Raw genomic sequence first — 17,063 nt, forward strand, 5'->3', positions numbered from 1 at the left:
AGTAGCCTTGGAAGCCGTTCGAGATTGTTACTCCAATCATTCCTCGAGTGTTGTTCCTAGACTGATTGCTAGATGTTGGGATAGCAGTGATACCTTCTATATGTATATAACAATATAAATTGGGCGGTATTGTCTATATCAAAGCCCTATTCAGTTGATAACCTCAACATCAGTGTCGGTGTCTTGTTAAAATAACGGTCGAGTATACACTACGAGGATCAATCATATGACAACAAAACATTGTTTATGATAACAACACATTGTTCATCCGCTTGTATTATGGCCATTAGTACGTGCATTAATTAGTCCACTATACTGGGCGCTTAAGCAGAGCCCAACAGATAAAACTCGACATCATTGGATGCCCGGGGTCACTTGAAACAATGGGCCCCTTGGCATCTGCGCGCAGCCTTACTAGCAGAAAACGCAGCGCTTGCGCAAACCACCATGTAGATAAGTGCTTGGTCCCTCCACGGGGGCGGTGCTCGTAGGGATCCTTTTTCAATAGGCGCTCTCCGGTTTCTAGCGAAGAGTTTCGCGAGATTATAGGTCTTTTCAGCCCGGTTTGAGCTGTAGACAAAACATTGTGATTCAGCCCGATTCTTTGGCCTATTGAGACCAGTAGTGAATTTACAGCAGCTACTATCTTGTTGGCTATTGATTGGTTATTGGCAATGCTTGCCGAAAGTGAATATCTCATCGCTCAACAAAGCATACAGGATGCATACCAGAAGCATGAGGACCAAAAGCACAAAATCCAGAAGCAAGAAAAGCAGAGATTCTGCAGTGGGGAGCACATCTTATTAAGTCTCCAACTTCTCTTGCTTCTAGTACCTTTGACGCTCAGCATTCTGCTGCTATACGGCGATATCGCTGCCTGGCTCTTGCCGGGGACTCTCTACAACATGGTGAATAAATGGCGCTCCTCTGTTCAAACAGCAGTTCAAGTCATTTCTGCTGCTCTGGCTGCTATCGAAGTCTTTGCACTTTGTCGCTTGATCAATCTGGCCACCCGAATCTTTTTTACAAAAGCCCCTATGTCACTAGATATGCTTGGATTTTGGTCCGCCATATCAACACCGACAGTTAACTGGAGCCACCCGGTCTGGATGATAATCATTACTTTCCTCTTCAGCAACCTTCATACTTCTTTCTCGGCCGTCTGGGCTGGTGCTCTCACTCCAGTAGACACCTTGGGGGTCCACAACACCACTGTCCAAATCCCTGACTGGTCCAATATCACCCTCATTAAGGAATACCCAAGTCAGATTGACTCATCAGGCCCATCTATTCGGAACACCAAAGGCTACTTTACGTACTCAGTTGGCATGGGCCTTCTTGGATCTCTACTTGCTTCAGCGAATTCAGCCTCAACGGTCGATGGCAGCATTCGCAACCACAACAAACTTGATAACACACGATACAATTACCATGGCCGATCGTACGGAGCAGGTGCAAGCGCTGGTCTCAATGATCAGTCTGTTCTCAGCATCCCCCATGCAGTCAATTATACGTACACCGAGGTCGCTCTCGCATCTTCGGTTTCCTGCATCTACAACAGTAGCTCGGATTTCGGTCTGCAATCGCAGAGTGACACCAATGCTTATCCTGCAACAGGATATCTCCCAGACAGTACCAGCGGCGAGTACTCCACATACATTGGCTATGGCAAAAGCGCAATCGTCGCGATTGGCGTGGCGGCTCAACCTATCTCATGGACAACCCCAACGCGATATATGGCTATAGCAGCGGGTGACGCGTATGAAAATCTCAATCAAGTCCAGTGTGCTGTGAGCTTTAGCCCGACGCGATTCAATGTCTCTGTAGACGTGACCAACCGCCGAATTACTGTCCAGAAGTCGCTTTCTGAAACAGCAAAAATCCCCAACATCGACCCTCGGGGCAACTTGACCCATGTTTTAATGCGTCAACTGGAACTGATATCCAATGATCAGACGAGTTTCTATCGCTCGACCGTTGGAGATGCCTTCAACGCTAGTATTAGCGATTACCGGACTTCACTCAAAACCAACGAGACCACAAATAGGACGTCAGAGTTCCAAATTACTATGAAAGGCGTTGAAAATGCCGTTATTTCCTACATTGATGACATGCTCGTTGCGTATGCATCCGCTCAACTACAAGTCGGGGGATTCACAACTTCCACGCCGACCGTGGTCCATGTTGACGCTCTGCGTATTGGGTCGCGAGGCTATATCATTGCAAGTGCATGCATCACTCTCGCGATTATACTGCTAGTCGTTGCTGAAGCCATCCGTATGCGAGGTTGGAGGGCACTCCCGGCCTTCGACTACCTAGATACTCCAATACTAGTCATTAGAGCTTCCAAAGGAGTCCGTGGGACTACTCAAAGCGCTCAAAATGGGGGACACAAGCCATTGGATCGAGTCCTGGTTGTGTGGAAGGGAGAGGCGCTTGACGACGTAGGATTAATTTCTGTCGGGACTCCTCGCAAGGGAAGTAAAAGGCTTTTGTCTGGTTAATTCCTTGGACTGTTGACTCTATAACTTATACTGTACTTGACCACTCAACAAATTTCAACATAGATTTCAGCTCAATTATTTTGGTTATAAGTATGTATACGCAAGCAAGCAAGCTGTCTTGACTTGTGTGGGTGTTTTTTTTGCGCCTCTGCATAGGAAGGCCTTCATCGCAAGGTCATTCAACAGCTTGAATGGGTTCTGTCTACGCGCGTCACCTGCCGAAATGGCATGATTGGACTTTGGCTTTGCTCATTGCGAGATAATATAATAGTTATCGATTTCTTGTCTACAGTTTTAGCAGACTTGGATATCCACGTTTCTTCTACTGGCTTTGCTAAATGAATCCGGACTAAATCTCTCTCTATCATAGCCTGGCTGCTCTTTTTCGATCTCTTTTCAGTAATTCCTCAATTCCGTCCGGTCCTTTCCAGATGGTATTCAACTGACCTCCCGAGTTGTTGGTAGCAATGTTAATTGGAATTTGTTTTGTCCAGCTCATCAAGCGCTCATAAATATTTCCATCTCTACACCCCAAAGCACTGCAGAGACTTGCGTCGGTAAAGTCCCAGGCATCAGTCAATGCAATCAGATCGGGATGAAGCTCTGTCAATAATTCATCGATATTGTCACGCATTTTAGTCAATTGAGACAAATTTATTGACCCATCTTCGGCAAAGGATGTTGCAATGAAGGATGAGGTTGGGTTTGTGATTGTTGTTAGGGCAAATAGAAGGCAGAGCCTGGAAAGAACGGGTGATAGACTGGGTTCTTCCGTGCAGATAGCTGCAGTGTGCTCTTTGAAGTACTGAAGAACAAGATATTCCGTAAAGGCATGCGCGGCTGATAATATAGGCATCATGCTTTTGTTCCATGCATCTGCTTCATGGGGCTTGTTCAAGTTGCTCTGGAATAGACGATATGCAGTAACAAGAAGCCGGCGTGCTCGATGGAGAAAGATAGACAAAAGGGTTGATACGTCTTTGAGCTGTTCTTCTGGGGTTTCTCGGAATCCCATTTCAGGGCAATCATCGCGAAGGTAAGTGTCTATTCCATCCATGAAAGCTTCCATCTCTGGAGCTTTTCTCTCGCCTGCAATATGTGTTTCAAGTTGCTTGAAAAGGTATCGTCCCAACTGCTGCCACAAGACGAAGTTTTCGCCCTCGAATGTAACAGATGCGGACACCGCACAGAGAATTTCCGGTAAACCAGAGAGTGCGACATACCCGTGGCCACCACACATCTGTCGTGCGTCTTCAGCTCCAGCACTAGCTACCGACGACGACCAAGCCTTAAGGCCACTGACCAAGGCATGGGTGAAGGGGAGACGCCCTGAAAATTCATGTCCATTGGACTGGTTCTGAAGGAGGGATTGATATTGTTGGTCAAAACTCTTCGACGCAAAGAGGATAGCATATGCCCGTGCAACTAGGACAAACAGTCGATAGTGCTGACTTTTATACCACAATATAGAGGTTTCTGTATCATTCTCATTTCCAACAGTACCATACCCCTGCTCTCGTACAACTGAATAACGAGCTGTGATCGTCACAGCTTGTGCCAGTGCAAAGCTAACACACCGCACGATTATACCCCGATGGTGAAGCATGATAAAGTAAGTCTTCCCTAGTAAGCTTTTTTTGTCTGCAATTCTTTGAACAAATGAGCCGTCCGGATTAACATGGACATGGGCACTCAGCAGGCTATCTCGTGGAATACGCAGCTGATCGAATCTAGCGTACCCATTGCACGTCCCGTTATATGACATTTTCATGCCTTGATCGCCCAGCTCGACTCCCTCCACAGGACTGTAATCTTCCAGTGAGCGGATTTGCACTAGAAACATATGTATTCCATGGTCGGCAACTGGGTTCCCAGCAATCAACCGAGCCACCACAATGGTATGAGAGCAACTAAGGCCCAATCCACCGGGCCAAAACTTTGTCGAAGTTGTCGTGGGAGAATGCAACCTAAACCCATGAAATTCGGCATCAAAGGTGGCTGTAGTCTCTATACCTCGCACGAAGGTACCATGGCCAAGCTCTGTCTGGGCAAATGCACCATTGATTTTAAGCTCGTCAACCAGGGGTAGCCAGTATTTCTGTTGCTCGGCTGTGCCATGCAGCTCGATGCTTTTGCGAAACATGAGCAGGTTGAGGCCGAAAGGCGAAGCATTGGCCATCTGATACCGTTCGGTAAGATTGCTGAACAGTCTATGGTTGTAGTCAAGCATGTCATCCATGATAGCTCGGGCACGACGCAAACCCTCGAGGTAAAGCCCTTCGCGGTCGAGATCTTCATAAACGCGGGGGAGTCGCATTGTATCTTGCAGATCAAGGCAGGACTCCACGCGTGAGAATGCCGCTCTTTTGGATTTTACTGCTTCTTCGCTGGGGGATGTAAGGATTCACTCATTGAATTTGATCGGATCTGTACATTACCCATCATAAATAACGTTTGTTAATTTGTTCACGTCGAAGGTTGCTGATCGCCTAGCTTGATCCATCAAGATCATTTGTCTATTTGGTAGTAACATGTTGAAGCGACACTGGTGCGATCGTTGAAATTTCAAGTGAAGGATGGCAGGCTCGGAAAACTGCAGTAGTGCAGTGCCTTTGAAAGAATCAAAAGAAATTGGGCATAGATTCTCAATAATTTGTCAAAGCCCCCTCATCTCTTTGCCCACGCTGGCTGCTGACCAACAAACGAGCCAGTGGCTTATATGCCGTGCTCAGGTGATGGACGGCTGAGTTGTTTGGGGGTCATTAGCCAGCATTGGTCGCTTATTCTTACTCGGGAAAGTGGTTTGAGATCGATTCTAGCTATTTTATCATCGCCAAGGCTCTATATCATGCAGTGTCACCCCCTAGGCAAGATCTGTTCTGATCCAAAAGTACTGCTTATGGTAAGCATATGGCTTGTATTATTTCACTGCCTTTGTCGAATATTCCATCCTAGATTCAGAGTGAGATTCAACCTGAAGCGAGAAACTATTAGTGTCAACTTTTTTATGCTCAACATATCAAGCTTTTCTCAAGGCCAATCCTGGAGCTTAGCGCTCGGGGCTACAACTCTACTATGGTTCTCATATCAAAGAGCTATATAGGTACATCGATGTCCCTTAGGTCTCTCTTTCGAACCATTCTAATCTCTATGAGCTGCAATCCACCGAGCATGGAAGGTAAGTCGATGGAATCAAACTGCTTGCATGTACGGATCAGTGGCTGACTGCATCAACTTCACTTTCCTATGGGTGAATCAGCAAGGCAAGTGATCCGAGCACACGATCGACATCAGGATGGATTACACTTTCAATCAGGTTATGACAATTCTGATATTCCTCATAGGCCATGTTATAGTAGGTTTCATATCAAAAAAGATAACTTCATGAACTAGGAATTCTACTTCTCGGGTTTCTAGAGGGCGGATTATTGTCGCTGGCTTTTCGTCTTGCAATGCTCGTGAAGGATCAGAGTAATTTCCCTTTCCGTGTTAGCTTTGCAGACAGTACACGGGTATACTAGGATCGGTCTTATAAGCCTTGCTTCCATTGAAATGTTACTGAGTTTAATTTTCGGTATCAACCATGACTGTACTCCGTTTATATATATAGACACGGTTAAGGCAAACACCCAACATAAATGTACCCAACGGCGTTTAAACTCAATACAGGTTGAGACACAACCTGGTATAAGACGATAGATACCCATAAAACGCAAATGAACTGTTAAAATCAAAGACACTGGCAGCGAAATGGTACAACCGAGAGGTAAGCGAACTATTAGCTATGATTATATCTCCAATACTGCCATACTATTCCAAGCTTCTCTCATGTGGTGTAGGGGTTTAGCATCGCTCGTTTTCAAATGGTTTACCATTGATCCGTGCAGACCGGGGTTCGAATCCCCGCATGAGAGCATTTCTTTTTGTCTTTTTGGCATAACTTTAATCTATCTCTTTCCTTCTAACATTCTACATTATGTATTTTATTTTACCTTATCATTTGTTTTTCATTCTCTGCTTGAAAACGAAAAGTCCAATTGGTTTTTTTTGGGAATGCAACATAATGTCAAGTATGGAGAGTTTTCTTGGTAGGCCTAGTTCATGACCGAAAGCAATAATAATCATCTCCCTCATAATGTTCAAATATGAGATTCCTTCATCAAACCTTCTCATGTGGTGTAGGGGTTTAGCATCGCTCGTTTTCAAATAGTTCACTATTGATCCGTGCAGACCGGGGTTCGAATCCCCGCATGAGAGCATTCTTTTTGCTTTTTGAACTTTTTTGGCCCTTTATCTACACCATCTTATTTCTAATTTATTGTGGCAGGAATATTTTTTTCTCTCTTTTATTTCATGGCCTTAGGTAGGCAAATTTTGCAGCCGGGCTTTCTTATTGAGAATATTCAGTACCTGTCCTCGATATGCTGTAACCCTGGTCCTTATATCTCCCTCTTCTCAGTTCCCACCAATCAAATATCTCATATGGTGTAGGGGTTTAGCATCGCTCGTTTTCAAATAGTTCACTATTGATCCGTGCAGACCGGGGTTCGAATCCCCGTATGAGAGCACATCTTTTTGTGTTTTTGTCATATGTTCCCACTATCCACTATCACCAGTTACATCCACTTTTTTATTTCATCATTACAATCCTCCTCGATCTTCATAAAAACCTCCACAGTATTATGTTATTCTATTTGCGTTAACGTTACGGGAAACTTCGCATACTGTATGCATTAATTTTTCCCGATCTCTGATTCGTCTTGGTGCCAGGTACTGTACCTAAAGTACGGCGCGCGAGTAAGACCCACAACGCATATATGAACAGTGGACCTGGTGGATCTATAATGGCAAACTCTGCTTCAAATTCCATCCAACATCCGATATGGTGTAGTGGCTAACATCGTCGTCTCTCACACGACAGCCGGGGGTTCGATTCCCCCTATCGGAGTTTCCTTTTTGTTTTTTTCGTTTTGTTTCTGGAGTCAACATATAGTTGGCTTGCATATTTCGCCTACATACTGTAGTCAGGTGGTTAGGCTTCTTTTCTTTTTTGTTGCGAAGCACGAGAGACTAGATTATTTTGAATAGAGATTGTTAGATAGATTTCTCTTATTTTCTCTTGCTTACATTGACGTACTGATCCAAATGGGTAAAGTATATTGGACGTTTCAATGGAAGTAGAGATAGAGCAAATCTTTTGATAAGGTACAAGGCTGAGTGTCGCACGGCTATCAACTTGAAGGCATAGCCTGGAGTAGGACAGGTAGAGCTTGCTACTTCATTGTCTTGAGGTACAGATTAAAATCACAACAACAATTCATTACTTATCAAAAACACTGAGGAAAATTGATTACATGAAATGCTACATGTAGTTTGCTAGCTGGGCTAGTCTAAATCAAAAAAAGTGGTACATAGTAGGGGGTAAGAGGATATCGGAATCAAGGGAGATCAAGTCTAGAAGTGGATGGGCTTGGAGTAGGTGGCCATGGCAGCCTCCTTGAAGGCCTCGGAGAGGGTAGGGTGAGCGTGACATGTGCGGGCAATGTCTTCGCTGGAGGCACCGTACTCGATGGCAAGGGTAGCCTCAGCGATCATCTCACCGGCACCGGGTCCGATGATGTGGACACCGAGAATGCGGTCGGTCTCGGCATCGGCAATGAACTTGACAACACCCTCAGTGTCGAGGTTGGTCTTGGCACGGGAGTTGGCGCTGAAGGGGAAGGTACCGACGTTGTACTTGACGCCGGAAGCCTTGATCTCGGCCTCGTTCTGACCAACCCAGGCGACCTCGGGGTGGGTGTACATAACGCTGGGGATGGCAGCGTAGTTGACGTGGCCGTAGCCCTTCTTGATGTACTCAACGACAGCGACGGCCTCCTCCTCGGCCTTGTGGGCGAGCATGGGGCCGAAGGTGCAGTCACCGACGACACGGACATGGGGGACCTTGGTGCGGTACTCCTGGTCAATGACGAGACGGCCACGGTCATCCTTCTCAATGCCGACGTTCTCGAGGTTCAGGCCCTCGGTGTAGGGGCGGCGACCAATGGCGACGAGGACAACATCAGCGTCGAGGGTCTCCTCCTTACCACCCTTGGCGGACTCAACCTGCAAGGAGACGGTAGCACCGCTGTCGTCACCCTTCATGACCTTGGTGCCGGTCTTGAACTTGATACCCTGCTTTCCAAGGATCTTCTGGGCCTGCTTGGCGATCTCGGCATCCATACCGGGACCACCGATCTGGCCAAGGAACTCGACAACGGTGACCTCAGCACCGAGACGGGACCAGACGGAAGCCTAATACCAGGAAGAAAAAAAGTCAATTCGTGTTCAACTTGAAGCAGTTACTGTCGTGGGAACCTACCATCTCGAGACCGATAATACCACCACCAATGACGACCATCTTCTTGGGGACCTCGGTGAGGGCGAGAGCACCAGTGCTGGTGATGATGCGCTTCTCATCGATGTTGAGACCGGGGAAAGGAGTGGCCTCGGAACCGGTGGCAATGAGGATGTTCTTGCCGCGGATGGTCTGCTCACCACCGTCGTTGAGAGCGACCTTGATGGTGTTGGCGTCAACGAAAGAACCGGCACCCTTGACGTAGTCGACACCGTTCTTCTTGAGGAGGAACTCGACACCCTTGGTCAGGCCGCTGACGGACTCGTCCTTGGCCTTGAGCATCTGAGTGAGGTTGAGCTTGACATCGCCGACCTCAATACCGCGCTTTTTCGTGTCGTGGAGAATCTGGTGGTAGAGGTGGGAGTTGTTGAGCAGGGACTTGGAGGGAATACAGCCGACGTTCAAGCAGGTACCGCCGAGGGTTCCGCGCTTCTCGATACAAGCAGTCTGTCACGGTGTTCAGTTGGTAAGTGGATCGCAATGATTGGGTCGAATCGAGAGCCAATAAGCTCAGGGGTATTGTTTTGCGCACCTTCAGACCCTCTTGACCGGCCTTGATAGCAGCGACGTAGCCAGCGACACCACCGCCGATGATGACGAGGTCGTGGTCACCTATTGCCCGGCAACCCGGTAATCAGCAATCGCATCCGGGAAGGGCAGGAAATCGCTCCGAGGACGCCGTGATGGCAGCCTGAGCATGAACTCACCAGCTTCAGATGCATAACCACGCTTTGAGCCACGGACGAGGAGCATGGGGGTGGCAATGAAAGAAGAAGGAACAGCCTTGGGGCCGGCGTTGCGGAGGGCAGCCCGCGGCGAAGCCCGGGGGAGGACGGCGCGGAACATGACGAAAGAGAAATAAACGGACGTGACGAGCTAGACAGACAATTAATCCTCCAGACCAACGAATTGGAGGTGTTGAGATGCGTGAAGAGGTGGTTTTGAGGTACGGGAAAGAAAGGACTGAGCTTTGCGGTATTTTGAGGTTTCGCCGTACTCTCTTATGTAAGCCGGTCGGGTTGACTCGGTTGACTTAACCGGCAAGACCAGACCTTTGTTTTGGACGGAGGGGGAGATGGAAAGACTTACAGATGTAATGCGATGTAAATCCAGCAGAAGAAATGCAAAGCAGAGTGAAGGGGGATCTCAGAAGCCTATACTCAACGCCAAAAGCGGCGGGAACCCAACAGTTCTTTCCCGTATTCCGGGGCAAACCTAGGCCGGTTTACGGACTAATTCATAGTGCTTAAGCATATCATTCCATGATTATGGCTTTCTCCACAGCCTGACCCCAGTCTATTCCGCGGGGATTCGATTCTTCTCGGTTCGCTTACAAGCGGGTTACTGTTGGCCTTGCAAGGTGGCTGTTCTGCCATCCGTCACTGCTGTATATCCGCATTTGCGCTATTGACGTGGCAAAGAAGTAAACCAGAAAGTGAATAGTATTCTCAAGATCCAATATCGCCATCTAGCCCTGGTCACGAGACAGTTTCTCTTCCTCCTTCTTCATTCTTTTCTGCCGCCATTTTATCCCATGATGTGCAGTAAGCCACAAGCAAGGCGAAAAAGCAATTGAAATTAGCGCCAGAGTGGTATAAGCCCAACCATTCCCCATTGCAGAAACCATAGGGCTAATTGCAGCCGAAGCCGCTGCGCCGAGCTCACAACGGAAAAGATTGTTAGCCGCAGTGGCAGTGGCAGATTTGCCAGGCCACAGATCAACCATCAGTGCATTCAGCACTTGATTTGTGCCAATGATTGCCCATCCTATGATGAAAAGGAGGATGACAGGGCCTGCCAAGTTGACTTTGTGGCCCAGCATCCAACCGTATGCGAGGATTCCTAGATTGCTGATGTAGTAAAGTGGCAGCGCGACTTCCAGTCTTGCCCTTTCGATGTTGAAGTTGCTGATGTCTGCACGTACGTTCTTCATAACAGAGAGACCTGCTTTCTTTGCGTGTCGTCGATAGTTCCAGTCAACTATTTTCCCAGTCGTAAATGCCGAGACGATGCCGCCTCCCCCAATGGGAAGATACATCAGGGAAGCTTTGATGTCGCTGAAGTGATACAGGGCGTGGAAGGAGGTTGAAGCTCCGGTGATGACGGCGTAAAATCCGGCGAAAAGTAGTCCTGTTGTAAGCAATATTACCGAAGTTTCAATATCCAGGACGACCTTCATAGTCGGAAGGGGAGATGGGAATCGAAGAGAGTAATTCCTCCGCAGCTCGGCTTCCTTCTCTGGGTCCGGCAAGAGACCATTCCGCTTGCGCTTTCTATACCGAATCGTATCTGAAAGTGAATTGTTCAACGGAGGCGGTGGGATGGAGCCATCTCCAACGACCTTCCTACATGTCTCAGGTAAAAACAGCACGAGTAAAAGAAAGAAGACCCCTCCGAGGATGAGAAGGAACCAGAAAATCCAATGCCAATTTGTGTACTGACTGAAAAGACCTCCGACGATAGGTGATAGGGATGGACCCAGCATACTTCCGATTGAAGCAAAGGCGATGTATGAGCCACGCTCCGAGGATGTGATCATGTCTCCAACCAAACCATTTGCCATTGCCACAGTACCACTGCTGCCAGCACTCTGCAAACATCGAAGAATAAGAAGCACAGCATAGCTATTCTGGAGAGCTAGACCGAGGTTGGCGGCGAGATATACAGTAAAGCAGATGATGTACGCAGGACGACGGCCAGCTGTATCTGAGAAAGCAGCGATAAGCATGGGGGCCACACCCTGCATAATCTTCAAATAAGACGATTAGCCAGTTTATTCCCAACGCAGCTTCAAGCCCAATTACCAGGTATGTAGTAACAGTCAAGTTAATTTGAGATGTCGAGATGTGCAAGGCATGCGCGATAGTGGTCAGTGCGGGCAGGTAGATACTCGACGACAAAGGCGAGAAAAAGCTAGCCAAAGAGCCCATAGCCACAATGCCTCGTTTCTGGCCCACGGTAAACTGCGAGTAGGCTTCGGGTTCGAGGTATGTACCCGGCTGGTCGACGGCTTCCTGCTTGTCGCCAGCGTTCTCATTAGCAACCCTTCCTGACATTTTCGCTGTCTCCATGTTGAGTCAGTGACACATCGGAATATTGACCATGTGGAATGATCCTGGAAATAGGCGAGGATTGAAATAACCCTGTTGTTCAAGGCTTCGGGTTCCGGGACCGGGATGGGATTAGAGTTGGATGAGCGTATCGCATCCCGGTACAGGCATTGGCCCAATTAGGCAGTTTCCTGAGCCTCATATTCATGCTTGGCTGTCTGGCTTTGAGATTGTGTTCAAATTTCGGGGAGCACAGAAGTAAATGCCAAGGGATGGAAAGAAGAGATGCCAGGATTGGGTGCATGACACCCTGTTGTCTCTAGAGGTACAAGAGCTTGTCCCAAGGGGCACATCCCACTTCTAGAATATAAGTTGATGATTGGAAAGCCGGCACGGGCTGCTCAGGCAACTCCTGATGTCAACTGGACGAGTCTGAAATGAAATTGCGCGTATTTAAGCTCAAATCCCAGTATAGTCTACCATGGACTGATTAACTTCAGCCCATAACTCATACTCGTCGACGTTAAGTATAGTGGATATAAGATCCCTCCATTTTAGATCTAACGCTTGCCACCGCAAACAAAATAATTCTCTTACCGATATACTATAGCCAGCTGCGCCCTAGTCTATGATTCCGGTCACGACATCACCGCTCGCAATAATATTGGCTTGGTGTAAATCACTATATGTGAGCACCTTTGTTTCATACTGGTCACCCGATACGAGGATTCTCTTAACTAGAGACTCATCTCTCTTCGTGAGCGGCGTATTAGGTCTAGAATTACGAAGAGCCTCTACCACACCTTAGTCAAATTCTTTTCTTGTCGAGAAAGGTCCATAGTGATGGAGCTCTACATCCCACGAATATTGGAAGAGAGTATCTCCGCATAAATCACCATCAATAGATCCGAAGAGCGGCCCTTCAATTTGACGCCACTCCCGAATAAAACCATCAAGTTGTCGAACAATGGAATTTTTGGCATCCTGGGTCAAATCTTTCCAGCATTGTTCCAGAGGAATACCAGGGATTTTAGCCATCAAAATGAATCCGATATCAGTGATTGTGTAAGCATTAAGACTTTAAAGACATAGTGCCTCTGCTTCTCCCATCTGAACCGTAGATCCCACTTTCAATATAGTTAATGCGTTGATCTCTAGGATTTTGCAGCCTCCCATACTATGCGGACATGGGTCTTTGGCACTTAGGATTTCTTCGAGTGTGACAATAGAAGAAGGCTGGGAGTTCATCGAGAGAGCAAAGCAAATGTCGATATTAGATGAGAGAGCATAAGGAATGTAGTTGAACAAGTCCCATTTTGAGGGCTATCAATTAGTTAGAAAATTCACTTTGAAGGATGCACGTACTGCCGGAATCCTGATCCATTTTGAGGCAAATTTCAATTTGAGCCTCAGGCGGAAGACTGATATCGACGTCAAGTTGGGAACAAAATGGCTTGAAAATTTTGAACATCGGAGAATTTCCAACGTCTACACTTTGACTTTTGTCGACAGTTACAACAGCATCTTATCACGCTTCAACTCTGGGGTTCTGATGTCACCGAATTTGGAGTCTGGGGAATCCCCCACACCCGCGAGAATCTTCACCCGTTTAGCCTAACCGGCCTAAGAGAGACATGCAAAGCCAGGTCGAACGCCGAAATCCCCGCAGAAAGTCCTCCCCGGAGTGGAACCGAGGTGTCTGCCAATAAAATCCAGGGTTACCATTGGGCTCAAGCCCCCTTTGGCCCAAATGTGCCGCTCTCGTGTGATTTCGGATTGCCGATTCCAGGGGGAGAAAAGCCCCCGCCGTGACACTAAGGGCGCCCTGAATTCGGCCTACTCGCCGTAATCCCCGATGAGTCGGCGAGACCACAGTTCTGGCTGTGTCCCGCCGGGATGTAACCGTATCGGAGGTGTCGTTCCCTACTTTTCTGGGGTTTCTGTGGGCCGATCCCCGTGGGAAAAAGTGACGCTTTCTGCCTCGGACTCGCGCCGACCCTGCGATCAGATATAAATACTGCGGGTCGCCATTTTGGACTGGCGATTTCCGGTTTTTCTTGTGCTCGCTTCTGAATTGCCAGTCTGGGCCTTTTCATACATCCCCTTTCCGGACTATAAGACTTCCAAAGACGGGTGTTTCTTGCTTGACCACTTTTTCCTGCTATTATTCCCGGCCCTACTATCAGTCGGCCCTCTGTGATGCGCCCAGTCTACAATCATTATTGAATCACCCTCGAAATATAAGCAAGATGGACAGAATTCCGTCATGGAATGTTGTCCATAAGCTGGAGAAGCGTCAGCTTCTCATTGGCATCAACTGTGTCGCTGCACTATCTATTCTGTTTTTCGGTTATGACCAGGGTATGATGTCCGGCGTGAACAACGCTAAAGACTACATTGACCTGATGGGCTTTGGTCATACTGAGGTGGTAAATGGTGAAGTGACACCGGTGGTCACGAATTCTCTGCTACAGGGTGGAATTGTTTCAGTGTACTATCTCGGAACTCTTGTCGGTGCCTTATTTGGTGGTTGGATTGGTGACCGCATGGGTCGTATCAAGACGATTGCTATTGGAGCTGCTTGGGCCGTTTTGGGTGCGGCTCTGCAGTGCTCTGCTCAAAACCATGTTTGGATGATTTGTGGTAAGTGATTCAAGACTGGATGGGAAAGAATAGAACCTGATATCGGCAGCTCGGTTGATTAATGGAATCGGAACTGGTATTCTGAATGCTATCGTCCCGGTTTGGGCTACCGAGACAGCTGAACACACTTCTCGGGGTCAATTTATTGCTATTGAATTTACACTGAACATCTTCGGTGTTGTTTTGGCCTACTGGCTTGAGTTGTACGTGCTACTCTATCTCTCCTGGGAGAATTTTGTCTAACACCCAACAGTGGTCTTTCTTTCATCGACAACGGAGAATCCGCATTCCGCTGGAGATTCCCCATCGCATTCCAAATCGTCTTCTTGCTGCTCCTCTTCTCTGTCGTCTGGTTCTTCCCCGAGTCTCCTCGATGGCTCGTTAAGGTTGGCCGAGAGGACGAGGCTCGCTACATCCTCCAGCGTTTGCGTGGATCTAGCGGCGAAGACCTCCTCCGCGCAGAGGCCGAGTTCCAGGATATTCTCAGTATCGCTGAGATGGAAAAAACCGTTGTTCACGGCAACTCGTATCTGTCCATGCTCTTTGGCTACAAGTCCGGTGATCTTCACATCGGACGTCGCGTGCAGCTGGTCGTTTGGTTGCAGATTATGCAGGAATGGGTTGGAATCGCCGGTGTCACCGTTTATGCCCCGACTATCTTCAGCATTGCTGGATTCGACTCGACGAAGAGTCAGTGGATCAGTGGATTGAATAATGTGTTCTACATGGTATGTCTTAAGAACAAGTAGAAGATGAACCAGGACTAACAAAAGGTTACAGTTTGCTACTCTGGTTTGTGTCTTTACCCTGGACCGTATCGGCCGCCGATGGACTTTGTATTGGGGGTCTGTGGTCCAGGGCATTGCAATGTTCCTCGCAGGTGGATTTTCTCGACTTGCCATTGACGCGAAAGCGGCTGATCAAATGGGCAAAGCATCCTCGTATGGTGCAGCCGCGGCTTCGATGATCTTCATCTTCACCTCCACATTCGGTGCTACATGGTTGACCGTGCCTTGGGTTTACCCCGCAGAGATCTTCCCTCTAGCTGTTCGCGCCCGAGGTAATGCCTTTGGTGTCGTGGGATGGAGTATTGGAAACGGATGGCTGGTAAGTGGTCACCTGAAGCTCGGTATATCCCCTGAAGCAGACAAACTAACGCGGACAACCACAGACTCTCCTATGCCCCGTCATGTTCAATGCCATCGGCGAAAAGACCCTCTATGTCTTTGCCGCTAGCAATGTGATCACGATCCCCATGGTCTGGGCTTTCTACCCCGAGAGTAACCAGCGCACACTCGAAGACATGGATCTCCTCTTTGCGGCAAAGACACCCTGGAGCTGGGACGCAGAGGCTAACTTTGCGCGCCTCAAGGCTGAGAACCCGGGCATGGTCCAGGCGCTCAGTCGCAAGGGTAGTGTCGTGGACCCGGAGACTGGTAAGCATCTTTCCATTGGCGCTGCTGCTGCAACTGCGGCTGCCAAGATGGATGATAGCACCACTGCAGCTGAGCACGTAGATCGCGCTTAAACTCTGGTTAGATGTGGTGTATTTTCATTATTTTATTTACGAGACACGGCATGAAGCCATCGATGGTTAGATGATTCACGTATATTTCCATCTCAGTGATCTGATTGGTCACTTCTGGCACACCCGTTCATTTGAACTTTATAACACTTCGAATGTTCTTCTTTCTTCTCTTTCTTCTTAAATATCTAAGCAATAGTAAAATACGACCAGGAAAAACCCCATCATTCAAGCCTATCAGCGTGGTAAGTGTCAAGTTCGACGCGTCCTACCGCGTCACCCTATGACCTCCTTCCCAGCTAATTACAAATCCAGCCAAACCAACACCAAGCCAACAGGGCCACCAAAACAAGCTCCTACAGCTGAACAACCAAAGCTGAGACTCCCAAAAAACAATTCTATCAAGTAGCAGCAGAAATGGCAGTCACCCCCGCATCACAAACTGCTCGCCCATCATCATCGCCATCACCCTCACCATCATCAGCATCATCTTCAGCCCAAACAAAAATAAAAAAAGCAACCCAAGAACCCCCCAAACCAAGCCCACTCACACAAAAAAATACCTGCACAGAATATCCCTCCACCCAACCTTAACCCCCTTCCGCCGTCGTGTTTACCGCACCCTCCTCTCTGTCCCGCCAGGCCGCTGGACAACCTACTCAGCCATGGCCAAGTATCTCGGGTCCAGTGCGCGCGCAGTAGGAAATGCAATGCGGACTAATCCATTTGCACCAGAGGTCCCCTGTCATCGCGTTGTGGCTGCTGATGGGCGGTTGGGTGGGTATAAGGGAGAGTGGAAGGTTGATGGGCATAAGGCTTCTGGGTCTTTTTCCGAGGAAAAGATGATCAGGTTGAAGGAGGAGGGGGTGGAGTTAGTTGATGGCAAGGTTGTTGGAGTTTGTTTTTCTGATTTTGTTGATTTTGGGAAGTGAATTTGTTTATGA

At 48.0% G+C, this 17,063-nt stretch overlaps 5 protein-coding genes across 5 annotated transcripts; 2 read left to right on the top strand and 3 right to left on the bottom strand.

The window, feature by feature from the left end:
* Positions 1–674: 674 nt before the first annotated feature.
* On the top strand, positions 675–2,504 carry N7511_008038 (uncharacterized protein; the record flags this gene model as incomplete). Its single annotated transcript, XM_057130415.1, has 1 exon — positions 675–2,504. One exon carries the CDS (start codon positions 675–677, stop codon positions 2,502–2,504), a length of 1,830 nt encoding a protein of 609 aa, XP_056982198.1.
* A 364-nt stretch (positions 2,505–2,868) lies between these two features.
* Positions 2,869–4,821, bottom strand: N7511_008039 (uncharacterized protein; the record flags this gene model as incomplete). The annotated part of the gene is made up of 1 exon (XM_057130416.1): positions 2,869–4,821. One exon carries the CDS (start codon positions 4,819–4,821, stop codon positions 2,869–2,871), a length of 1,953 nt encoding a protein of 650 aa, XP_056982199.1.
* Positions 4,822–7,958: 3,137 nt separating this feature from the next.
* Positions 7,959–9,747, bottom strand: N7511_008040 (dihydrolipoyl dehydrogenase; the record flags this gene model as incomplete). Its single annotated transcript, XM_057130417.1, has 4 exons — positions 7,959–8,798; positions 8,866–9,348; positions 9,434–9,513; positions 9,609–9,747. 4 exons carry the CDS (start codon positions 9,745–9,747, stop codon positions 7,959–7,961), a joined length of 1,542 nt encoding a protein of 513 aa, XP_056982200.1.
* A 622-nt stretch (positions 9,748–10,369) lies between these two features.
* Positions 10,370–11,972, bottom strand: N7511_008041 (MFS transporter; the record flags this gene model as incomplete). Its single annotated transcript, XM_057130418.1, has 2 exons — positions 10,370–11,650; positions 11,706–11,972. The coding sequence occupies 2 exons, from the start codon at positions 11,970–11,972 to the stop codon at positions 10,370–10,372; spliced, it is 1,548 nt and encodes a 515-aa protein (XP_056982201.1).
* Positions 11,973–14,200: 2,228 nt separating this feature from the next.
* On the top strand, positions 14,201–17,051 carry N7511_008042 (uncharacterized protein; the record flags this gene model as incomplete). The annotated part of the gene is made up of 6 exons (XM_057130419.1): positions 14,201–14,594; positions 14,644–14,797; positions 14,848–15,322; positions 15,375–15,701; positions 15,766–16,107; positions 16,662–17,051. 6 exons carry the CDS (start codon positions 14,201–14,203, stop codon positions 17,049–17,051), a joined length of 2,082 nt encoding a protein of 693 aa, XP_056982202.1.
* Between the last annotated feature and the right edge of the window lie 12 nt (positions 17,052–17,063).

The sequence above is a fragment of the Penicillium nucicola genome (assembly GCF_028828085.1).
Source record: "Penicillium nucicola strain IBT 29836 chromosome Unknown utg000008l, whole genome shotgun sequence".
Classification (NCBI taxonomy): Eukaryota; Fungi; Ascomycota; class Eurotiomycetes; order Eurotiales; family Aspergillaceae; genus Penicillium; species Penicillium nucicola.